The sequence below is a fragment of the Chroicocephalus ridibundus genome, chromosome 9, assembly GCF_963924245.1.
Source record: "Chroicocephalus ridibundus chromosome 9, bChrRid1.1, whole genome shotgun sequence".
NCBI classification, from domain to species: domain Eukaryota; kingdom Metazoa; phylum Chordata; class Aves; order Charadriiformes; family Laridae; genus Chroicocephalus; species Chroicocephalus ridibundus.
The window spans coordinates 35,823,143-35,850,665 of NC_086292.1; the positions used below are offsets into that span (position 1 = coordinate 35,823,143).

The 27,523-nt window shown below is 36.0% G+C and overlaps 1 protein-coding gene across 1 annotated transcript in view; it reads right to left on the minus strand.

Annotated features, from left to right (window-relative positions):
* The window catches only part of UNC13C (unc-13 homolog C), a 228,370-nt gene that overhangs the window by 186,511 nt on the left and 14,336 nt on the right, over positions 1 to 27,523 (minus strand). The window contains exon 7 of the mRNA XM_063345628.1: positions 7,848 to 7,914. Within this exon, the coding sequence (XP_063201698.1) occupies positions 7,848 to 7,914 (67 nt within the window). The remainder of the gene's footprint in view (positions 1 to 7,847; positions 7,915 to 27,523) is intronic.

Here is a 27,523-nt window from a genome sequence, read left to right on the forward strand (position 1 = left end):
TTGGTATTTCATAAGTGCATGGAATCCACCTGTGAGCTGTTTTAGATTTTACTTCAGAAGACTATGAAAAGGGTTTTGGAGTTTCTGAAATTATGAAGGCTAAGGCTACTACTTATTCTGCACTAAACCTTTTCCAAACACCTTAAACCAATTGCTAGGTTTATATAATCAAGCAGTTTGAATTCCATTAAGTGAAGTAAAACTACTGTTGAGATTTATTTTTTTTTTAAACAGAAATTAACAGAGAAGAAGCAAACAATTTAAAAACATAACAGCTTCTTGCCAGCTGCAATTCAAACAAAAGCCCTGATCCCAGAAGGATTCACAAGATGGGATCACAGTGAAAAGCAAATGCAGAGAGAGGGGAAAGAAAAAAAAAAAACCAACAACAACTCAACAACAACTAAAAGAAAAAATAAAGAAAGGCCGATAACTAAGCATATTTCAGGAGGAAATAGGGAGCTTTCTCCCAATATGGATATTATCAAGCACCCAGTCATACTGTTACATGTTTGAAGTGGTAACTTAAGAACAACATATGCTACTCCTGAAATTTAATGTTCTTTCCTTATGAATAATTTGTTCATTACTTGCCCTCTAGGAACGTGCTCATTCTAGAGACTATTTGATTTTCTTGTCTAGGAAAGATTCTGTGATTCTGTTAAAGTAGAATGTTTGCTAAATAATTTTTAAAAATCAAGAATCTGACTCAGTTCCCACTTTTCATGTAGGGAACTGTTTTTAGTTTGATCCTTTGCTTTAACTGATTTTTTGCAGATACTACTATAAAAGCATTAAACTCTTCATTAATCACAGAAAATACAGTATTTACATTTCTAAATGTTAAATCAGACTCTCATTCTGCTAAACTGTCTCTGATTCTGGGAGAAAACAGCAAAAGTTTTGGCAGAATATAGATCATCATTATTCTTCCACAATTGCAATATAACTAACTAATTGTGCAGCTTTGTACTTTACACAGAAAAATATGCTGATCTTTACAGAAATTAACGTAAAATGATCAAAGACTCTCATAAGTACATTTCAGGAATATATTTACTTTTTTTTTCCTTTTATCCTAAAATTGTCAATTATCAATCTGCATTATGCAAATACTTATTTTTACTCTCTTAAAATTCCATATAAATTTATTACTAGTGCTATTGACAGGAAAGTATAATGAACTCAGAGTAACATAATTTGCCTTTTTTTTCCACATTTGCCCCATTATACAAGTCAATTTTTATTATTCTCTCTTAAGAGTAATTTATTTCTATTGATTCTTTACATCTTGGTTGCAGATAAAATAACTCTTAGAATATGCAAGTGCTGCCTCAGATCTAACAATGTGCATTAGCCTTTCCTGGACCTTTCCTGCCTCTGGTCTATCAGTTTATGCATCCTCCCAGATGAGGAACTCATTGTTACCTTCAGCCTGGGGGTTCCAAGTTTCTTTGATCTAAGGTCTCCTCAAATACAGTACACATGTATGACCTTGGCTGAGCTTTACTGAGAAAGCTGTAATTATGATGTGAGCAAGACAAGAAGGGCAGGGAGATCAAACAAAAAAAAAAAAAAAAAAGGGGGCTGTGTGTGAAAAAGGTTAGCAGCTCAAGATTTCAGAGGTAACATACTGATATGAAAAGCTATAAAATGGGAGAGGGGGAGGAAAGAGAATCTGAGGATAGCACTTCGATATCAGCAAGGATCGGACCATTTCAAGGAGTGGCAGAGGGACCCCTTCCCTGCTTGCCCAGCTGAACATGAAAATACACAAGAAACACTCGGTCTTATCAGGGTGATGTACACATCAATGATTAGCCTAGTAATTTCCTAATCTGAGCTTTCTGTTGTTCATATTAAGAAATGAATAGTTGCTCTGGACTCTTAAAGTCCCATTTATCCTGCTTGCAGAGTCTCTTTGCATACAGTAAAGCTCATTGGAACAAAAGCAACCACCTAGAGTGGGAGAGTTACAGCATCTCCATTCCACGCAACCCTCAGTCATACACTTAAATTCAAGTATATGCACTTAAATAACAGCTCTACTAACAGCACTGATTTGATTAAGAGTAATCTTGAGACTTGCCATGAGTGACAGCGGCATGGAAAGATTCAGCAATAGAAAGCACACCACCAAACTGGAAAATAAAAATTTCTTTGGTAGTGAATAAAAACAACCAACCCTACTAATCTGAAAATGAGTAAGGAGGGTAAATCAGGAGGAAAGTTCCATAATGATGAATTAGTAACTTTAAAGCTGATGCTGCAAGGATTCTAGAAGCTTAATGTTTGCAACAATCCTGCTTACAGTGCTAGGATTGCCAGAGCAAAGGGTTATATAATTTATCATAAACCTGGAAGCAAGGTAATTTGCTCTCCTGGATCTTCCCCCCCGCCCCCTAAGCCCTCTCTCTCTAGCTTAGATTTCATCTATATCATTCATTAGCTTCTCAGTATATGACCTGTCATTCCCTTTGCCAGGATTCTGAGTTCATCAGTGCTCCATTCTTGGCTGCTCTCAACTTTCTTTCCTATCTTACATCTCCCACTGATATGATTGCTGGTCGTCCCAATATTTCTCTCTCCTCACCCCGGGACTTCTTTCCCTTTCTTGCATTATGAGAGGTACTCTGCCAATCCTTATAATTAACAACCCCAACTCTCTCTAACTTAATGGATTCTTACCTTCACAATCTTAACTATTCATCTTCAGAACCTTCAGTGCATTCCAAAAGCCAGCTTTTGCCTCCACAGAATGGTGCCCTTAAAGGCTGGCACAGCTGATTCATACTCACTGGCTCATGTTTCCTATTTTATGCAAAGCACACATTCTCACTTGTAAACTTCATCTGATGAGAACCCTGTTGAGTTTCACAGTCTTCCAAGCATTGCCTCAAATGTTCACAAAACGCTCTATAATTCAATTACGAATCTGCTCCAGGAGCTGTATAACTCTATAGTACATTCACTTAGCCACAGGCTACCAATAAAACCAGTAATAAATCATTTAATATGAGTCCAAAGACAACCTGTGAAATGCTATAATGTGGTTACTCAAAATAGATATTGAAACAGGAGGAAGGGAAAGAATGTTACAATGGTACCTTTTTGAACTCTGAAACAAAGGAGAGAATTGAAGTTTAGTTGTAGAAGAGAGCATGTTACATTCCTGTTTGTTGATTTTCTTTTATGACAGTCAACAGAGAAATCTTAGGTTTCTTACCCTCTGTTATGAATCATGATACCTCAGTTTTTGAAGAGGAAAGCAAAGTGATAATTCCTTTTCTGACCTTGCGTAACAGAATCTTCAAATAATGGTGCAGCAGTTCATAAAGGTTTCTCACAGGGTCTACCATTCTTAATACCTTCAATTAACTGAAGAAAGCAATTTTTAACTTTCACATTGATTTTTAATCATAAAATACCTAAACTTACAACACCATAGGAAAAATTAAGTGTAGCTTTATTCAGACAAAGGACATCTCAGTTTTCTTTTCTTCAAAATTCTAGTGACTTTTTGATACATTTTCCCTGAGAGACTTTTAGAGGAAGTCATTCCAGAAAAAAAAAATGCTAGGGAGTTTACTTAAAAAGATAGGAAATAAGAGAAACAAAAGCAGTTCTTTGGTCAAAGTTGAGGTAAAGATGATTTTATATCCTGCACAAAAGCCATGAGATGTGAAGACAAGGTGGTGGATTAAATTTTAATTTAAAACTTAATCCAATTATAATTAATCTGTGCTGGATAATTTACCAACAGCATAAAACTTGCAATTGATTCCATACATCTAGCAGCTATATTTATTGCTTTTTATGAATTTCCTTCATGCCTCTGATATGAGAGTTTTTATCCTGACCTATTAGTTGAATTTCTAATCCATTATCTCTGCTTAGAAACATGTATTCCAGGCTGCAATCAGCATGAAGTCATGCATGATTTTTGAACCCATGAATGAAGATGAATCCACGTCTTTGAGGAAATAATTGATGCTATTTGCAAGCATTGTACTCCTCTCACCTTTTTGTCAAAGCAAACTTTCCAAACATCACTTTTTGAAAGCCTCAAGGGCAACTATTAAGTGATTTTAGAACTGCTAATCCAGGCTCCCCATATTGACCTTTTTACCTTCTTCATGTAAACTCAAACAGTTCAGATGCAAGATAGTCAAGATAATTTGTACTATAGAAAAAGAACTGCTTGATGTAACCAATCAATGTGATTCATAAAGAAAAGACATGCAGGAAAGTCCTTTAACTCCTCAGATATTTTGAGCTTCCTCATGGCATCAATTAACATTCTAAACCACTGTTAAAATATCTTAAAGTTCGCAAACTTGCACTGATACTAAATTCACTTAATTTAAAAGAAAGTGTACGTCAACATTTTTTTGTTTTTGAATTGTCAGTTTGTAACTTTTTGTTTACATATTTCATCTTTGAAATAAAGTCACTAAACTTTAAGAAATGCAGCTTGTTTGCTGACAGACATTTGGCCCAATCCATATGCCGATTGTTACTTGAGCACTATGATTACTTTTGAATTGCATCAGGATACAAAATATCTATTATTAATACTTCATGAAAAGGAAAAGCCTGCCTATTCCCACTTCAAGACACACTTGCATACAGAATATTACTTAAAATGCAGGGTTAAAAAATTGTTCAACTGAAAGATTGATTTTAAAAAATTTGCAATTTCTTTGGGCCTATTGAAATCTTTTAAAGGGAAGCTTTGCATTAGTCTCATAACCCCATGGCTCCTAAACAGAGAATGATTTCTGCTTACCCAGTCCTAAATTCCCATCGCTGTCACTGTGTAATATCTCCTTTAGTATTAGTTTATCAAGTTTTGTTTCTGAATTAGACAGTAAATCAATAGTGCTGACAGAACTAAGCTACTGATAACTTTTCTGTCAGTGAGCATTTTCATACTGAGCATCACCACTGCATCCATCATATAGTTAACCATGAATCACAAAGAACAGCACAAGAACAATCCACAGTGAATATTTAATTCTATATCATCGTTTTTTAAATATTGGAACGCACATCAATTTTTTTTATTTAATGGCATATACTGTGACATACAGATGTGCTATGCTCATTTTGCAACCTAAGATATAAGGCACGTAGGGAAGATTTGCCTAGGTCAGTCTCTGTCACTATCACTGTTGATCTTCAGGTTGTAAGACCAGTAAATGTAGTGCCACTATTTCACCACCTTTTATTTCCAATACTCGCTATTATCACTAAACACAGTTGTGGAATGATAGAAGGGGTAACTCACACAAGTAGTCTCCTGCTTAATGTTAGCCTTAGGAACTAATTACTATACTCTGTACTTCATAAAAAGCATACCCATCTCAGAGAGGTGACAATTATTTGTTCAAGTGATTTTATTTCAGTGGCAAAACAGTCTCTACTACACATAGGATTAGTAGCTAAAGAAATAATCAAAGTGACATACACAACTGGGGTGGGAGGGAGGATGGGGGAAAATCCCTTTGATTGTACTCAAGGCTGACACCCAGTTAAAAGAAAAAAACCCTCTAAATGTATCTTCTCATTATCGGCGGTACTTCATAGTGTTTATTTCAAATCTGTTAGAGAACTATGGAAAACAGACAAACCCCTCCCTGTTCGCTGTTCCTGGCAATACAGTGAACATGAAACTGAAAAACAGATACTAGCATTAGATTATTGTAAAAGAATAATTTTGGATTTTTGTTTTTAATCGATAAGCAGAGCAGCAATTAAAGGACCCTATCTACTCCAGCATTGTCTTTTTAAAAGCTATTAATTCCTGACATGCAATTTTCCCTCAAATGCTTAACTCCTCTCCCTTCGCAAATATGGGAAGGATTTCTTAATGCTTTAACTTAGCATTGCTATATCCTATATGATTGCAAGAAGGCCTAACTATTGTTTTTTCAAACAGTCATCAAGGCATTTTATTATATAAAAAGACACTCTCCAAAACATCAATTTGGCACTTTTCCTATCTGGTCAATGTTTGAGTAAATATTCATTAGCTACAATGCCTCTGGTGAACCACTGGATGTCATCTCACATTTGATCAGAACTGCCTAATTCAATTTCTTATTTCCATAGGTTACTATCAAAAGCATACTTTCCAAATATTCTTACTGGAATTTAAGCCACATATATTTTACATACAGTAAGAATTCATGGTTGTTTCATCTGTGAGGAAATACCTGAAGCTATAGCACTTCACTTCTCCTTTATAGGCAGGTATTTTGTACTTGTCTATTTTAAAGACTATCCACCTGAGAAATCTCCCCCCACACACCCATCCCTGTTCCAAAATAAACCCCCTTCCTAAACCTCAAAGAACACTCAAAAAACCCACAGCAATTATTGTTACTTCTCTCTTCTTAAAGGCCTCTGGTGATGGATACCCTACCTACAGCCTGCTCCAATACCTAAAAACCTTCCCCGTGGTTACTCAAGGTCATTATTTCTTTTTCCAGCTCCTTACGGATATGGGAAGTTGCCTTCTTGTAGAAGCAGGATCTTACAGTATAAATACCTACATATAGGGATTACTTTCTCTGGAAAATTACTTATTTTGCTTTATCTTTCTGCTTGCCTCCATTACAAGGCCCTGTGAATTGTATCTTCTGTAAAATACGTCAGTATTGTTTAGTTTTCTGTTCTTGTGCTGCATGTTCGTTTTGTCAATGGCCCTTTTTTAGCCACAAGAATAATTGCAAGTGTAAAGCTTACTTTGATTAGGCATTGGCAGACATTCATCCTTCATTCCTCTCCAATTTTCTGAGCAAAGAACGGCACTTCATGTCACATCAATTGTACTAAATCAACAATGGGATGATACCAGTGTACTGCTTCTGAAAACCAGTTTATGTTCAGAACAAAAAGACAAAGCCGAAAGACCAAGGCAACCCACAACCTAAGCCACTGAAGCATAAATACGCATATTTCAGGCAAAATAACTTTAACAGGAGAAAAATCTTATTCAAATTAATTTGTAGGTAGAAAAAAGAAGGAAATTAAAGTCTCCATGTTTAAGCAAACTACAAATCTGATGTAACAAGCGACGAGATCATACATTTAATTTTGCTTTGTGCGAGATCTGTTAACGTGTGCATAGGCGCAGGAAAATCAAAAGCTTAGTTGAATAAAATGCTAGCATGTAACTTCACATATACACATCTACTTTTCACTAAGAAAGGCCGTTTATTAAGAATAGGTTTAGAACTAAGTTCTGACGAATCTTCAGCATTAGGGACATGCTTGGTGCAGGTATCACAGTAAGGACACAAGTTACCCAATTGAGAATACAGAACTGGACATTATAACTGTGTTATAATAACATTCTGCACTGCAAGAAAGAGCCATGTGAAGGGACTGCACAGCTGTGCTCACCTGTGCACATCAAACATTACCAGCAGCCAAAGTTGAACAGTTTAATGCAAAAAACGGGATTTTAAGTCTTGGATTATTAGTTCCTTTCTTTTATCCAGAAGTGGCACACAACTGAAGATATGGTTTCTGGATTTATATGCAACACAGTTAAGATAGCCAAACTACAATCGTTTCTCATGCACCTAAAGAAAGTTTCAGAATCTCATCCTCTTTCTGTTTAAAAGAAAAAAATCCTGAGGCGAGGGAACCACAGAGATTTAAGAAGCAATAGGAGGAATTGTCTTGTCTATCAGAAACTCAGCAGCCACATCCTCAAACCCTGCTGTAACTGAATAGCAGTTTACATGAACTAGAAACCTTATACTAAATTCTCCGTCCATCTGAGAAAATGTTTGAAATGACAGTAACACATCAGTAGTTTTAAGAGCAGCTCTTACCTTCTGAATAGCCCTGGCCCATCTTGCTTTTGCAAAATTACTTCCATCAGCTTGATCTTTATTTCTCCTGGAAAAAGGGGGGAAGAAAAACCCAGAACAGCAAAGTATGAAAAAAAATAAAATTAAAACCACCCTGACAAGTCTATGGACAAGTTGATCAAAGTCAGCTAGAACCATCATCCATTTCCTCTATATTTCCTCTGTATATAGTATCCTCTATATACTAGAAAATATTAGCTCTGTGGAAGTTGGCCTTAATATAAAGTTATGAAAACTTATCATGGTAGTTAGCATAAGGGTAACTTTACATTTATCAGGAAAAGAGCTGATCCGAAATCATGCACTCTCATCTTCCTATTCAATGTGATAAGCTGTTCAGTAAGTACTATTTCAGTGAGTGGATTCACAGGTGGCTTTGCTTTGTCAATACTAAATCGAAACAAACTATGGAAAATAATGGAGGAAAACACTTCATTATGATATATTTAGCCCTCAACATGGAAGATTTATTTTATTCATATTTGATGAATGACATGACACCATGAGTTAGATCAATATTTGTTGCGGGGGATGACCAGGCTAAAGACAGTCATCTAGTATATTTTTCCATTATTTGCATCTGTTTTTAACTCCCGCCCACTTTTTCCAAAAGGCAAATAAGAGCATCAATCTAAGAAAACTTGATATTTCTATTTCAAACAGCTTTGTTTCTATGATTTGAATGTTAAAATCAAATATATCAAGTTGAAAATAATGTTTTTCAAGTTTGATAATTAATATTCTGTCTTATGTTCACTACAAGTGAAGAAACGGGTAGAGAAAACTCATTTCCCCTCCCCATTTATTTCCAACTACTCTGCTACTCTCTACTTGGGCTGTTAGTTGATAAACTGAACCAGAATGTTTACAGGGAAGAGTGCCCATACCTGATGGTGATTTGACTGTGAAGTCATATCACGGCATATATATAGTTGATTCAGTATACTGGGAAAAATAAACAGACACTAGACAGTAACTACAGCAAAACACATGGCAGTATCTCCATATGCTGGATTTTCTCTGCTGTAACAGAATATTAAACTGCAGTTCTGAGCAATTCCCATCTATCCAGGCATTCTGAAGCAATTAAGATATGTTCAAGCAGAGAAGACTGGCTCACAGTATCCTCTTTGGTTACAGGGGTTCCATTAGTTCTAGGAGTATACTGGCTTAAAAAGACATGATCCTTGCCCCTTATATTATTAAAAGAGTATAAAAAAGCATCAGTAAAGGAATATATTTCCCAATTATAGTTGTTCATAAGTCAGGATTACAAGGACTTTGACATCAAATGGCAGGAGGAGAAGAGAAAAGAAAAAACAACAACAACAAAAAAAAACCACCAAGAGAGAAAAAAAAAAAGGAAATTTTCCCTCAGTAAAGGTATATCCTTGTGAGACAGAGCAAGATTTGGTCACAAACTCTTTGCAAACTGCACTAAAGGAGTTATTGACGTGACATCCTGTAACCATTTATACCTCTCAAGACCTAGGAATAAAGCTCTACAAGGAAAAGAAAAAAAAAGCAACCCCAAAACAACACCGGCCCATGAAAGAGTCACCACAACAAAAACTTATATTTGATCAGATAAGCATCATTAACAGAACTCTAACAAATATTTGAAATAAGAATCTGTTATGCAATTGGTTGTCCCCCTAGAGAAGTTGTACAGCTACACAGGCCAACTATAATGAGGCTTCATTATTCAGCTATTTCACCAGACCCGTGAAGAATGTTGGTTTAAGCTGAAAAATGCTAATTCAGTTCAGGACTATTAAGTACAGGTTAAAATAGTAACCTGTTAATTTGTATAGACTCTACCACTCTTGTAAGAATCTAAGTAATTCAAAAGATACTGCCTTGCACAGTAACAGTTAAGTAGCAAAATAAAAGTATACAGTAAAATTCTATAGGTACAATCTACAGAGGACAGAGGCCTGCCTAAGTAAAGTTGCAGCGTATTTCTACTATACTTCAGTGATATCTTTAGGTCCACACATTACTATTTAATTATCTTGGACTTTTAGAATAGTGCACCTCTATGTGAGGAGAAAAATGTTCTCTCTGATATGCGCAGCTGAGTGCACTGATGCAAACAAAGCATGAAGAGGCTTGTCTTCCCCTCCCCTCATCTCTGAGCTGCATGTTTGCAGACTCATCCTTTTTCCTTTTCACAAAAAGAAATATACTTTTTTTTTATTGTAAGGTAAATCAGCCAAATGATACTAGTATAAGTAGTCCACCCCATCCTGCATCTGTTAACTAGACTGGAAATACTAGGTAATAATTAGCCTTAGGAATTATTAGGGTAACTAACCTCAAGGTCAGATGGAGAGTTGGTTGTCAATGTTGATTCATAAGAAATGGAGAAAAACAGCTTTCTCTGCCTTAACTGAAAGTACGTAGGGTCAAGAGTATTCTTAAGCATTGAGGCATAAGGTACACATGCAGACAAAAACTTTTAACTCGTTTGGAACTCTTATAGAAAGTCATTGGTTTGTGATCAGATTGCTGAGCAGTGCAGACAAGCAGGCACTTCAATACCGTTCTTTCTAGGATATACTTCTCATGCCACATAAAAGCAGCATAGACAGACAGTAGGAACAGCTTTTTACCTATCCACTTCCTGTTGACACAGTGATCAGTCCAGTTTAGACAACAAATGATTCTTAAATTTCTATTCAGATCTATAAAAACTAATTTGCTACCTGGCAGAAAACAGTTTCTCAATACTGAATAAAGCCTCCAGATGACATGCAGTTTACAGGAATTATGAGTAGCAAAGACCACCAGATACCGCTGAGGAAAATCTGTACTGGTAACTGAACTACATACAAGGAACATATTTTGTTCCTTACCAAATACATAGCTATGATTTTTTGAAACAAAGAACATAAGCAATATGAGCAGATTAGGAGAACTCCACACAAGCATTAAGTCAGAAAATAAGGGGATCATAGCTGATAATTAGAAGAGCATTAATTCCACATGGTAGCACAACCAAAAAGCTTGGAAAAAAACAAGACAAATGCCTTAAGAGTGCCTGAAAATCATACTGATTCACTGTTGCTACAACATAACGGCCAACTGTGGTCTCTGAACCAGTGCAGTTCACAAGAACAATGAGAAGGGAAAAAAATAGAAGAGAAGCCTCATAACGAGAAGTCCAGCAATATTCACATATAAGGAGTTGAGCAAGCAGCCTAGGTCAAAGTTTTGATGCACTGTGCATCAAACTTAGCAGGCCTCCACATCTCCTAGCCATAAGGATCAAAATAACCCAATTTATTGCAGTCAATTTACCAAGAGAAGACAGTTAAGTGCAAAGGAATGCACAGGCTAGACAAACATGAGGGCTGTTCAGTCTGGTTTATCAAAAGCTAAGGATTTTAAATAGAAAACCAAAGTTACACTGACGCTTTTATTTAATAGATGTTTTCCCTCTCAATTATGTTGCCCAAATACATTAAAATTGGTCTAGCATTTCAATGACGATTTGCATTTTCATGACACTTCTTGTAAAATTAAATCTCACTACAGGCTTCGTTGTAAAGCAGTTAATTATATAGCACTTGCAATGTGGCCACATACAGACAAATAATGACATCCTCTGAATGCTTATTTGTTTGCAATAGGCAGTCCTGAACATCTGCATTGATTTCTAACTATTCATCATTAGCATCAATTTTGTCAGCTTTGAATATAACTGGAAATAATTTATGGAAGAAAAATTGAAATAATTGCACTCTATTTTGACATATTATGACTTTTTTAACCGGCAAGTTCCACTCCTCACTAGCAACAGTCATGCTGGAACTAACATCTTGTGCTTAAACCAATCTCTGATAGATCAGGCAGAGCTGTACTTCAGTAGCGTGTGTGTGTGTTTTGCTTCCTTTAAGTAATTTTCTGAAAAGCATCTGATAGTGGTCATGGGATAAGGATGCTGATGGTAACTTCTGGTTTTATTCTGCATTCTTTTATAGTTCAGAAGGAGGATAGGAAAGAATAACTAAAGATGAAGAACAGCTTCTGTGTTCTTTGGAATACCAAAAAGAGTACTTTCAAGTACTACATTTCTAATGCTGTAACTTTTTAAAAACACTCAATTTAATGTGCATTGGAAGTATATAATAAGTTCATAAGATACTTGAAACTTCTGGGGGAGGATTTCCACATCTGTTACTCATTTAGACTGCAGCGGCACAAGCTATTCAGGAATATCTCTAACTGTAGGTGCAGTGAAGCAGTAGATGCAGAAGTTGCTATCACAGCTAGCCTTGCACATCAGGCCAAAGTGACATTAGTAATATTGCATACACCTGGGCTACAATAAACTTGTCCTTGTTATAGCACCTGCCAGGAAATTATCTGAAGCTGACTGCACTGAAATAGTTTCCAGCTGTAAACAAGGTGCTTTGCATCACTACCTTCAAGTCAACTCATGCCCTTAGAAGAAGGGAACACTACTATTGAAAAGTGTATCTGGGATGTGGAACTATAAAAATGGTATCCCATTAAGGATTATTATACTATAAAGCTATATTTCAATTTTAATTTATTTCATAGGCCTCAATTATACAATACAGAAAAGAATCAGTATAACATTAAAAAGCTGTGCGATAAATAGCAGTTTAGTAAAACACTAGGAAGATCTGTAGGCAGTATGTGTCCATCTTAGCTATAATCATGTTAACAGGAAGTGAATGATTTCATAAAATTGCAAAGGAGAATTAAGTGAGCTAGGTTTTCCACAGTTAGCTATATCACAGTAAGACTTACTTTAAGCTTCACATAAATTCATATGATTTAGCATTACCCAACTACCTCACATAGATATTTTTGTGTCTCAGTGACAACAGAAGGCAGACTTTGCTCTAAGATACTTTTTTTGTAGCATTAAATCTATACCCCTACAGAGGTTCCCATTTACAGATGTGCAAGTTGCACTTAAAAATTTAGTTTCCAAACACTACAGCAGAGAACTAAATTTGCAAACAGCAACACATAGCAATAACATCCATCTTCTTACCATTCAGATGCAAATGTTTAGTAACACATGAACAGAAACTAAAATACACTTACATATGTGCTTTAGTTCTTCGATTTTTTCTTCCCCCGCCCTTTTTCAGGCTACTTACCTCATCATTAAGAACTTAAGTATTATATAAGACCTATGTCTTTTGACTCACCTCTAGAGAAAATGAATGAAGTTTCAAGGTATACATTTGTCCCCATAGCAGAACTCATATTTTTTTTCCAAGTTTGAATAGTTCCTCCACCTTTTCCCCAAGATTTTCATAGTTTCCTGCAGGAAGATGCTTATTCCTGCTTGCTTTTAGAAATACCCCTCAGCCAAGTCCATTATCTGCACAGCTGCTAAAGATAACCCATCAATAACTGCAGCCTGATTACCCCTCCTCTTCCTGAACATAATTAACTATTTGTTGCAAAGGAAGTACTTTCCCTCTCCCTACCGTGTTTTCACCCTTCAAGCTATACATTTATAGGGTGGTCTTGTTTCTGTTAAAGCTGATTCAGGAAGTCACAGCTTACTTTAACATTATTTTCCAGTTAGGTTCTGTTAGTTGTGTTCTGACTTACAATATGATGCAACAAACTTTTCTATCACCACAGATGAAGAGACAGCAAACTATTCTGTGTACCTTAAACGCCAGACCTGAACTTAGTACTCCAAGCATTTCAAAGGACTGACTGGTCTGTAGATGAAATACAAGTTTTGTCATTGATGTGAAAGGAGGCAAAATCTCACTCTAATACAGCTTTAATTAATGGAAATGGACAAATGACATGAGCTCAGGATTAAAAATAGTTTCCATATATGAAGAGGACAGTAGCCAGAATAAAGGGTCAAACTAAAATGAAATCAGATAAATTCTCTTTATGATAGTAATCTGAAAAATTAAACTGCACTGACAGAAGAAGCAGAGGGGTAAAATGATACATTTTGGTTTTTGGGAAATGGCATTTTAAGAGGATTAAATTGGAACCAATAGAGGAATAGGGAAGTACAAATTTTGAAAAATGTTCTAGAACTGAGGGATTTTGGATTATGAAGTTTGTCATCTTTGGGTACATTTTTTTTTAACGCAAAAATAAGCAAAGAGCCATAAAGCAAGTTGTCATTCAAGACCTACTGTTAGATCCTCTGTGAAATAGCTTCATTTATACTACCATTTACATGTTGTGACAAAATAAACACTCCCCGGGGCATAACTCTACAGTGTGATAGAGGAATTCTATTTAACTTAGACAGCAAAATGCTGAAAGATCTTTTTGTGAATCTTCAATAGTTAGAATTCCATCAGTGCAGAAGCTAACACAACCACACACACAAAAAGGCAAGATGTTTTATATAGAAACTTGAATTCATACTGAGACCAAATACTTGGACAAGGTTTACAGTGACAGCCAAAGAAATACGACATTTTATTATACTTCTGAGACAATCACAAAATTATTTAGGAATAAACTTATCAAGTGCATAGATTCCTACTTCTTTTAGGTCATTTCAAATGATTAGACTTCAAAAGATGTAGATGCATTTTGGATTCAATATCATGGGATTTTCATGTTATATGATGAATTACTTCTCAATCATTAATGTGCACCTTTCTCAAAAGGTTTTGTTTGCAAAACTGGGTGGCATCTTCTTTTCATTATGCTGGAGGAACTTATTCAATTACATTAAACCTTATTCTGAAGAAATACTGCAACTGAACACCTGGTGCTAAAGTGTATGAAAACAGACATGTACAGTAACTCACGCCTAAAACATTTTAATTCCAATTCTTACCACTTAAAGCTGTGAACTGGACTGAAAGCTGTCAGTCAGGTTGGTCAAAACCACAGCATGTGATTTTAATCTTAGTATACTTAGTATCGTGCCAGTAAGTAATAGCTCATATTTTCCCCTACATTGCTATAGAACAGTAGCTTTGAAGACAGATTCTGTTTTTTCTAAAGTGTGCCAAGACAGAAATCAACATCTTACAAAGTAACCTCCAAGCTTTTCTGATGGATACAAGGATACTACAAGGCAGTCTGGCTACCTGAGAACTCCTCTCAAGATGCATTCTCTCTTTAGTGCTTCAATAGCTACATTCATTGTTTCCTAAGTGCAAGATATTTATCAGAACACAAGAACATGCAATTAAGACAGAAACTGATTGACGAGACCAAAGGCTATCACAGAAGACAGGTGACACAAAGAAACACATGTTGGTGTGAATAAGACACCAGCAAGACACTGTTCTGCTGTCCAGTGAAATGCCAGCTTCTAATCAATCTCGATCCTGTCAAAGTGTCATCTTAGACTGTTCCTAGAAAGAAAACAATGTCTAACTGACACTTAGAGAAATTTTATGAATTACTCCAGATTTTGCCTGTTTGCCACTATGAAGTTATTTGTTAGTCACCTGTATCTCACCTACTTCTATACCATATCATTAAAACCACTGCTTTATTCTAATATGTCCAACTCCAAAAATAATAATTTAGGTAGTTTTTCCAAATTATACTGGAAAGACATTTTTTCTTTATTCAACTGAACTCAATCTTTCTTGTATATTATCAAGTCTCTGTATTCCTAACCGATGCCTAATTTTTCAAAACTTAAAAAACATTCGAAAATCAATATAAAATTTTGATTGTATATGCATGCAATAAACAAACAAAATAAATGTGACCTTTAGAAGTAAGATGGGCCTACAGAGTGTGTTACATCACACTTCCACACGTAAATCTCTCCCTCCATTTCTAAATCAATCTTTGAAAAGTTATCCAACAAGCTTACTTTCATGTCAAAGACTGTGTGAAACTCACTATTTGTAAGAGAAGTTTCATAAAAGAAACTGTATGGTAACCGTTGCCTGAACTTGGCCTCATGCATGAAACTGTATCTGACTATTATGAACTTATCTCATACCTCAAATAGATCCTTACATGGATTCAATCTGTCTTTACTTCTAAACTAAGCGAAACATAGGAATACACGTGAACATGGTGGTATCTTTCAAGCTCAAAGATGAAATATGTCACAGCAATAGGAGCCTAATGAAACTTTTCATAAACATTCTCTCCTCTTCCCATGGGAGCTCTCTTTTCTCCTCTGTTGTGTAGCTCTTTCTGTAGAGTTCTTGTGCCTCTACCTGAAATGGCTGCATTTTGGGTTTTTTGAGATCAGGCCATATAGACAAAGGGAATTTCCCTGCACAAGAACTGATACCTGACTTGACTATCTTAGCTTTTCTAGAAATGAACAGCTTTGCTAGTAGTTTCAAGGGAATACTTGCACAGAGACTGAATATACATCTTTTACACACAGCTATAATTATTAATTAGGTAAACTCATCCCCAGAAGCCGACAAGGCTATTCACTGAAATAAATTACTAGTTATGTAAGTCAGGTCCAAGTAAAGTGTGTTAACCTTTATAGCACGTAAACCTTTGGGGAATCAAAGATGAAATAACTGCATAACAGTAAAGCGTTAATACAGTTACATGAGAACAGAAACACCTAAGAAGGCACAGACCTTAATTAATCTAGGACAAAAAAAGTTCCAAAAGCCTTTCCTATTCCATTCACACCGAAGAATTCATCATGAATAATGTTACGACACCGAATCTCAGGGCAAGTCAGAATGATTTGTCATTTATTATGAATGGTTGTCACCATAACAAAAAATACAAAACCATGAATATTAATAATCAAGCCAATTAAAGGTCAACATCAGGTCATAATAGGATGTAAAACAATCACCAGAACACCTCCAATAACCACAAGAAAAACAGACACATGAAAAGATTTAAAGAAGAGAAAGTTATAACAGCTGATTACAGGGAGGAGCAAACCTGTATGTACTGATAGGAAAAGATACTGGAAGAAATGAATAGTAATCTCTGCCACGTGACAAAGATATTTCCATTTTATTTTAATATATAACCTATTTTATAATTAGGTTTTGTAGGTTATTTTATATATATTGCAAGATATCAAACTTGGCTGTTAACTTTTGTTCCAGAACTAGACACTACACCTCTTCTACTGGAAGTTTCTCCATGATTATCTCATTCCTAGATTGGAATACAAGGCCATGTTCAAAAACAAGGAATGTCCTGAAAAAGTGTATATTTAAAAATTGTGCTGTATTAAACCAATTATCCAAAATACAAAGCCTCATTTCTACGAGTTATTCAGAGCACCCCAAGCACAGCTGCTGAACAGTTTGTCAGATCAATTCCTTTTAATTTTGCAACAGAATGCCTGTCTTTACAGAGACACATGGGTATATAAAGTTCTATATTATTTTTTAATGGGAAATAATTTGGACAATACTAATAAAATTAAAAAAACAGTTTTATCAATTCCATTTATCATCAGTAACTCAGTAATTTAAAGAAATCCACAACAGTAATTTTCAATGAATATTTTGTGTGTCTGTCTGTCTCTCTCAGGGCCCTGAGCACACCAATAGACTTCATCAGACCAGCCTCACGTGGGGCTTCCCCAGAGGATCCATGAGCCCCACAGCTCCATTTAAGTTCGGCCCTGGGCCTCCACCCCTGACTGAGGTTATGTTACAGGAGTGACAGTCTCTAGCTCAAGTGCAGCTCTACCTATGTAACCAGTAATCTAGATCCACGCTCTTGGACTGATTTCCAGGCTCGAGCTTGACCCTGCTTCATTGTTATGGACCTGCATGATGATCATTGTGCTGTGTCTTACCCTGGTTGCCACCACTAGATCTGATCCCGACCTGTAAGAGCCGACTCACTAGTTAGACCTTGGACCTGTTTCATCACACCAAACTTGTCTGGCCACTGCACTATTGTTTGACTGTTCCCAGGCTTTCCTAGGGGTAGTGCGTTAGGGCACTGGCTGATGAGGCCCCTGCCCTGCTTGCTGTGTTATCATGCCTGACCATCCATCCCTTGGGGAGCAGCTGGCTGCACTGGCTCATCTTCAGTTACTTAAAGCCTTAACTCTGCATTTCACATTCCTGAGAACTCAGCTGAATATGAAGATCTTTTACTTTCTGAAGTGCCACAAAGATCACATTCATATGTGCACTACATAATTTTACAGCAAACTTTTAAATAGATCCTATGAGAACCTCGTGATGTGAATTAAATCATTTAACTTCACAAACAACCAAATAAAAATAACCTACCAAAATCTATGTGAGATAATTATAGGAAAGAAAATGTACATCAACATATCATACCACCATTTGTTTTAAACTGCAATTTGTCATGCCAAAGTAAATCTGTTTTATTCCCTACTACTCTTCTTAACAGTTTTATACATAATTAATTGGTTTTTTTCTGACAGAACTGTCAATTCCCTAAGTGTTTGTTTTCTCAATTCTCTCAAAGTCCTTTTTCTCAATCTCTTTCAAGTACAATGTTTTCTCTACATACTGCTAACTGCTACTTTATCTTTTCAATGTTTTCACTCAAAACATCTTAACATATAAGAATGAAACTGGTAACAACTGTAAAGTTGACATACTTATAAACATAAAGTAGAGGCATATAACAAAACCCATAAAAATCTCTTAAACTTCAAATTCACCATGTTTATGAGTCTTTATATTCTCCAGCTCTAATTGCAAACTTTGTCTATACTTTTCCTGCAGAAGAAAGCTACTGCAATGTTCTTTAAAATTCTTCAGGAGCTTTTTTTTTAAAAAAAAAAAAAGACTTGAAAGAAATACTTTTACTCAAATCAAGAGCCATAGTTCTAGGCCACACAAGATCTGAAGGAAAAATACATTTGAGAAAAGCAAGAGGGTGGAACTGAACTTGGAAAGGGCAGCAGAGAAAGAAGTATCATCAATGAGCATGGTAGCTTGAGTGACAGATGAGAATTAAGCCTGGGGAACAATGGAATGAACTCTCAGCAACACAGTGGTATTCAAAAGGGTTTAATTTTACATAAGACTGTACACCACCACAACAACAATTTTCTCTTATTGAAAAGATCTGCCTTACTCTAATAAAATAAATTAATAACATCATTTATTTGCAGTTTTAAATGACTGTTCTATAAAAGTAAACCAAATATCACCTAAAGCAGAGTACCTTCCTACCCATACTGCTTTCTATAAACCAAGTACAAAACAGCTGCCCAAGCAGCCAAGTAGCTCAGAGGAATGCTCTTTAATATGGGAAAATTGTGCATACTCAGGGAAGTAACTCAGTTGATGAATGTTTGATGTAAACATTCATTTTACCTTGCCTTTGGAACACAGAAGTATTAAGTGAGTTAAACTGATATCTAGAAAGAAAAACCCAGCCCTTTTAGAACAGCAAATCAAAGAAGGAATAATTACAGCAGCCACTTATCAAGATTTACATTCTCTTGAGCTATTCTGGACATCAGATGTTTCTTCTTATGTTTTTATACTCTGAGGGTACTTTTACACAGGTGGTGCTTTCAGAGAATGCAGTGTCCAATACTACAATGCCAGCTTAAGGAAGGAATGCAAGTTTAAAGTAGATGAGTTTCGGTTGAGATGTACAACACCTTTTGCTAATATTAGGTTTTAACATGGCCATTTAGTTAAAAAATTCTGCTAATTGTCCTTTATATACTGGAAGGAAAAGTCAGACTGCTTTACATACCTTCCCATTAAAATAAATAAATAATATTAAGTCAATATTTTTATTTGCATTTAAATCGAGGACTAAAAATTGGTAATTTGTGCTGTAGGAAATAACCACATGTCGTAAAAGCATTACTCATATTAAGCAGTACATAAATCCCAGATAGAGATTGTACCACAGTAGATACTATAGAAACGAGAAAATAATTTTGATTTTCATCTTAAAGACCTGGATATTATACTATTTATGCAAACTAGAAGATATAATAAGAAACTCATTTCCTCTTTCTATGTACTGTGAAGATTCACACATATCAGTTACAATTTCTGCATCCAGGCTCAGTCATTATCTCGAAAACAGATTTTATATAGCTCAATTAGTTATAATTGTTTTATCTAGACTATTTTTCCTCATCAGTAGAGGGTTTGAGGAGGAACAGGAGATTAAGTGCTTAATACTTTTTTGAATCCGATAGTTCTACCCTGAAGGAATTACAGGGAAATTTCAAATGGCACTGGACACCTATGTTTAGCCAAACTGAATTCTACCCAAGACCCTGCCTGAAAAGTATTCCTTGGAGGCACATACACACCACCTCCCCTCAAAAAAGAAAAAACAAAACCAAAACACCACAGACCCCAGTAAGTACAATACGTATGAAAGTGCAGTACTGTGTTGACTGGAGCAGCTTAACCACTTAGAATGAATATGTACTTCTATGAAACACCATACTATGAGATGTTCCTCACAGCTTTCCAGAACAAATGAAGCTGCTGCCCTGGGAAGTAGTAGTTCCCTTTTGCAAATGTGTGAAAAACCCATAGTATTACTTGCGAGAAAGTAAAGCACAGTGATACAACTGGAACTCTATGAAACAATGGCACACGGACTGCAATCACGTAACATGTGGCTTCATTTTAGAGAACAGCCTCAGAATAATAATTAAATGCAAAAAAACCACTAATTACAATACCAACTGCTTTTTATATTTTAAAAGTAATATGCCAGTTCTGAAAGGCTGGGAACTGGTGGACAGTTATAGCCAAAAGGCTTATGTGCGTGACCTACATTTTTTGGTAGTCTGCCTTCTCCTTTTCTTTCTTTTGGACCCGATTTCTTTTTGGCAGTAGATATGAAAGGAAACGATAACACATCATGGAAGACTGGTTGTGCTTAGCTATTCTTAATATAACTTTGAGGAACAACCTCTCACTGAGTGATCACAACAGAAAACAAACATATATGGACAAACATTATCTGCTTAGAGAGCTATGGATGCATATTGGAAATACGGTTTTAGTTTCAGGAGTTCCTGACCTGTAGCCAAGAAGCGGAGGTGGAAGTTTTCATGGTTTAGAAATAATTTTATGCCTGCCTATCAATTTTTCTGTTATCTGGGCATGAATAATTAAACAGATTATTGGACAAATGTCTGTAAATTTATGACTTCAAATGAATTTAGACTTCAGCAAATGTTTGCTTCTCTGTATTTAAAAACAGGGAAGATTAATTAGATTTTTAAGAGGCCCTTTAACTTTCAGGATGTTTCAAGCATTAAGGAACTTCTAAGACTATCACATTTAAGCTTTCTCTTCAGTTTTCATCTGTTTGAAAAAAAATCTGTTGTCATATCACGTTAGTTGACTACAATTAATATCAGTTTAGTGACTAATACGTTAAAATTAAGATTGCTAGCAGTTGCAGATCATGAAGTCCAATTTTAGTAATGTATCTCCTTTTAACACTCAGCAGTTACCATCACCCAAAACATTAGATCGGAGGAAACACTACAAAGCCAAACACTTTAGAACCAAATACTCAAAAACAACTCTGTCCACAAAATCTATGTAGGTCTAGCATGGTTTTGTAGGCAGCATATCCCTCCATTTCCTGTGTGAGTACAAGGATGTATGATGACATTTACTCATATGGCCTATGTAGGTAGATATAGATAAACCTGAAGAGTGGATTTTTTTTATGTAATCAAGTATTTTTTTCTCCTTGTCCAATGATTGATTTATAGCTCTGCAGAGAAGACAAGTATCACAGGACATATCGATATTCTTTTTAAAAGAAAGATCCTTATCTGTGTTACTGTACTTCCTTAGGTTTTGGGGGGTGGTTGGTTTTTTTTAAAAAATATTTTATTTAATTTTGCTTGTTTTGGAAGTGCCCCTAATCAATTTTATGCCATTCAGTTCAGTTTCTGATTGTCAAGCTCTTGCATAGTACTTTCTTTAGGTGATTAACTGGGGACTGCATCATTAATATTTTCTAATGATTGTCAATATATTGTCAGTGTATTTGATTGCCATTTTTAAAATACAGCAAACATTTTTAATACAAGATTTTGTGGGCACCATTTTCAAAAGCTGAATGACTTAAGTTCCTTTGAAAATGGACCATAAGAGCTTACCTTTTTGATGTGTAATTTTTTTTCTTTCATGTACTTTTTCAGCATAATACTTTTGTTTCAAACACTAGTTGTTCAAAACAGTAGTTTTACAAAACACTTTTTTATTGGGGTTATTCTGAGACCCAGATTAATGGATTGGTTTTGATCATGAAGAGTCTTTTCCATTTTAATTTCACAGTTAAGTGAAACGTCTCCAGAAGAAACAGTATAAGTTTACTGAGAATACAAGCATTGATTGTACTATTTTAGTATTCATGTGTTTGAAGTTGCAAGCATATAAATTGCATGGATTAGTTCATTTTTATGCTAATGTTGCTTGACTGTAACTAGAACATATAGTTTTAATTTATCAACTTTAACATTTCATGTAATATTGTATGTACTTTATGCACTTCTCTGCAGTCCTGATTCAAATTAACATCGCTTAAGGCAATTATGTCATACCATACTGCTAATATGATAGATGTATATGTTACTTCTTGAGTAGCATGACACAAAAGCACACGTGAAAAGAGTATAATTCAAGTATTTATATGCGTATTTTTCCTGAAGAAGCAGCATACAACTGCATGAATCCATTGTGTCCTTCGCCGTCATTTATATATTTTCAAATTATAAAGCACTTTGTTTTCAGTGATTCTGGTGTAAAGTCTGTAAATTTCTGCCTATTCTGGATATACAGTAACATACTTGTACCTGAATCGTACCAAAAAGATTAACCATGAAATTCTTATTCTTGCAAGTAGTAGCTTTCAGCACTGGATACTAATAATGCATACAGAATGAAAAAATTGATTTATTGTGTGGTTACTATAAATAGATGGAATGAAGTATACACTAAACTACTTGATCGCTGATTTTAAAAAAATTAGTCATTTTTTCATTATTTACATTCATTGGAGCAAAACTCGGATTTTTTTCTAAACAGCATTTTCCCCTTCTCTCTCTCTTTTTTTTTTTTAATGACTCTGGGAGAAAGTGTATTGCTTTAATAAGAAGTCATTTACCACATCTTTCAAATTCTGATTTAGTTAATTTATGATTTATGGAGAAAGTTAAACAGTTACAGTTAATTAGCTATTGATCTGCATCTCAAGACAACTGCCATAAACACCATGTGTGTATATAACCAAAGAATTGACAAATAAATATCAGTATAAAGAATAGATTAATGAAGACATTTTGTACATAGTAATACTTAAATATTTACAGGATAGATAAATTCAGTGTTTAATACAGCCATTCAAACCAGTTGAATTTATTTCCCTAACTTCTTTTCTTATGTATTTTTATAGTACAAATGCAGTTATTTTGAATAAATACACATCTCTAATTAAGCTTTAAAATTATTATCATCTTTCTGCTCGTAATCTTTTAATATACCTACTACTAAATGAAAAAACATTCCATTTAAAAATACTACCTTGTAATTCAGTAGTGACTCTCAATTCAGTAACACAAAAGTTCATTTAAATTCAATAAATTTATCTGGAACAAAGAGGCAAAGCAAAGAATTCCATATTCAGGTTAGGTTAATTTCTTTTGGTTTAGCTTAACCTGTTCAGAGACTCAGATCTCTGTTGAAAAAGACATGTCAGCCCAGATGATATGCTAATGAATGAACATGCGCTCAGAAAAATATAGATAAATAGCTCCTGAATACTGCCATTACTGACAGCTCTCACCCTAAGAAAGCACTTGTACTTCTCTGTAAATAGCCTGCAAGAACTTGCTAGTAAATGTAAACAGGTCAAAGATCACAACATCCAAAAAGATGCGGTAGCACCTTGTGCACACAGTCTATTGGCTAACTGCATCCATGAGTCTCATGATCTTTTTGCAGACTCATTTACTTCCTAGTAATTTTGTATTGAAGCTATATGCACTAGGACATTTTACTGTACAAGAAAAGGTCATTTAAGGGCATATACAACATGTTTTCCCCTCAGAAAGTACATAATGTAATAGCTTTTATCATGTTTTCCCTTTCGTTTGAGATATTTTTCTGGTACCACTGCTGGTAACAACATGGCTTAAACATGAGCCAAGTCCTAACACTCCATATAGTCTTGCTGCATTTCCCAAGAGCCTGTTCTATCCCTCATCAGGGCAACACACCTTTCTGAGTGTCAGCTGCTCACAGACTGTGTCTTTCCTGAGTTACTATAGAGGACACCATGGGTGAAAAGTAATAGTCTCTGACAGCTGATATGAAAGCCAAAATTAAACAGTAGAGAGAGACAGCTCCCTGCCCGCCCCCGCCCCCCTCCCAAGTTTGCCTTTGCAGGCAGAAGGGAAGAGAAGTGATAATACCAACACACAGAAAGCTGTCTCTGCTCAGAGACCACTGCTGAGTGATGTTCTTGGAAGCTGACTGGACTCCCTCCTGAGCATTCAACTCCATTCGATAGAAGGTGATGGCAGGGAACTAATATAATTGTTGCCACTTCATTCCTTGCCCCATCCACCTATTATACATTATCATCTTCCACACTCAGGGAAGCAGAAAGGCAGCAATTGTCTTTCCCTTGCCTTTTATTTCCACCACACTGTTGCTTGTTCAAAGCAAATAGATAAAAAAAAATTAATTCCCTTCTGGAAAACTTCCAGAAAGCATGATAGCCTGCCTAGGTAAATACATTAGCTTCAAAAATGGAATCAATGCCTTTCCTGCTCTCTAGATGCAATCAATTAGTTACAACACCCAAATCATGACAGGATTTGCTTCCATTCCTTTCTTAAGCTTTCAGAAAGTCACTACCCAATAGCTGAACCCTATGTAGACACATGCCTAAGGGTGAGAACAGGACACAAAGCCTTATGGATCAACACTGTCAATATGTCCAATTTAATTTAAAGGAAGAAGTATATATTGAGTTGTGAAAGACATTACTTTTAACCATCTATTGTTAGAGTTAGTCACAAAACCCCATATCACCTAAGACTTGTTGGATAGAAGCTTTTAAGCTTCCCCCGCAACCCGCTCCAGAAGGGGACATCTATTTCATTATACATTACCTTTTTGTTCAGACATTCTTTTGATCTTCTTACCCTACCCAACAGCTGATGTTCCTGCAGTCCAGCTCTCTTGGCACAGTCTTGGACCAGATTAACCTGATCATCACACCAAAGCCTTAGGTTTGGGTATCAAGACTGGTGATTAGCAGCAGCAGCTGCTAAACTGAATGGCTCTCTGGAGTCTCTCTGTCTCCCCTCCCATACAGAGGAAGCAGAGCTAACTGTAACCCCACTAGGAAAAACATTCATCTCCAGGAGCATTTATGAATCTATTGTTTTTCATGGCAGGCTATCAGAAATGAGAAATATCGAATGACCAGAAAGTGCTCTAACAGAAGATGATAGTCTGCTGGCTGTCACCTTTCACACCTCGTGAGACACGGCTGAAGGCTGACTATCAGGCAAAAGCAGGGCTCCTCATGAGCTGCCGAAGTGACTCTCTTGTGTGTCTCAGCTGTGTAGATTTTCCAGAGATGACTGTTTAAAAACAGTCTAGACCCCCACAGTCACAGCTGCAGCTAGTAAACACTGCAATTCTTTGCATTTTTAATACCACTGAAGTGTTCTCGATGCTTAGCCACATAGAACTCAGTGCACTTACAGAAAAACAGTAGCAAGGAATCTTATAGACCACTCGTCTGTCAATTTTGCTCACCCACTGAGCACTCTAAGAAGTGTTATTTGTTCTTCCTATTGGTCTTAGTTCTAATTCTTTTAACGTCTTGTGGACATTAAAATTAACGTATGATGCAGAGAGCACACAGTGAACCACAACCTGGAAAGTCATTGTTAAAGGTAACGCAAATAGCAGTAACATCAGACTTTTTAATACCTTCTGTTGCAAGATGGAGTTCTGTTGTTTGGAACTCTGTCAAAAACTTTACCTGTTCCATGCTTCAGTATGTGCTTCATTATTTAGGCTGTTTAACCACTATCACTTGAAACTGGAATAAGCTAGGACTGCCCCTGCTCATTTCTGCTTTTCCTTTATCCTGACACAAAATATTTGAGCATCTGCTAAATTAAATGGATCACAAAGCTGAGCTAAACTGGCAAAATGATTCAGTTTTTAATCCAGATCTGTTCCCAATCTGGTTCACTGAATGGCGAGAAAAACTCTTATGACCACCCAGGGAGGCAGACAACACAGGAAAGCAGTGATCAGCTAACACTGGGACGAGCACTGATTCTGTCAGTGTCCTCCATTCATGCCTGAACCTATTCAATTAGCTAAACATGCAGAAAACTAATCAAGGCAAAGAGTGGGGCTTCTTGTTTCTCAATTCAACATGGGGTACAAGACAGGCTGTTCCAACAAAGTACAGTTCCAGAAGAGATGGAAAAGAGATGTGAGCAGCCCCACAGCTGCAACAACAGGGGGCTGGAGATGAAGGACTTGGAAGGGTTAGAGGCAAGTATGGAGAGAAAGAGTAACTTTCATCTCTGGTGAGATGTTCCTTTTATTTGAAAGAAACTTGTTTTACCATTTATCTGCCATTAAAGAACATAGAAAAGCAAATAAATACCCACATTGTCTTTAAAATGTTATCCTTTAAGATATCACCTTATATGAAGACAAATCAACTAACACATTTGCACTTCTGAAGCCATCTGTACATACATAAGTCTGCTGCAAAAGATTCTAGAATGTTATTTACCCCTTTTGCATCATTAATAGATTATATTATTGTTTTGTAGGAACTTGCCAAAGATATTTCTGGTTGCCTTTAATATCTACAGGCTAAAAATCCTCTTTTCTGACCACCAATGATTCATTGACAAGGCACACATACTTGCAAACTGGTTTGGCCGGACACAGTATTCTTCACATTTTTTCTTTCAATAGAATATGAAGATTTATCATGCTCTGTCCCACCATAATAATGGAAACACGTGCCTTATGGTTTTATATGATTATAAAACTTCCAGTCACATTCTTGCTTAAAATATTTGTATGTGTATGGAATAATTATTAAATTGGCTAAAAATACAAAAGTACAGCATTGTTCACGCATTAAGGAAAAGTATAAAATCAAGAGGCTTCTGAGGTGGAAAACAGCCACAGCTGGCATGAAGAATACACCTGTGGTTCCCTGATAAGGATGCTTGTGAAGCTACATGAGGTACAGGACAGGATGCAATTATTCCACGTCTTTACCTTATGATGTATAGGAGATACAGGAATGGGATGATAGCATGAAACAGATAAGCTGCCAATTAGCTGCCCGCTCGATACTCAGAGCCAACATTTCGTCAAATTTTTATGAAATGCTGTCCTTTGTGTGAACTTTCCTCATTATAATGTCATTATAATACCAAAACGCAGCTCCATCCCGAAGGCTACCCGCCTCCAAGGTGCGACCACTCCTTCTTGAGTCTGTGCCCTGAACTTCTCGTGAACTATACCTTTAATTGTGAAGCGAGAGAATTTTACACTAATCATAATAAAAGTATGTATGACTAAAGTCACTCAAACTCCACCTTGAACATAACAAATAGTATAAAAATAGCCTGAGAGAGGGGGGATACCCAGGGAAGACACCATCGCAAAGAATTCCATCACTGATTTCTG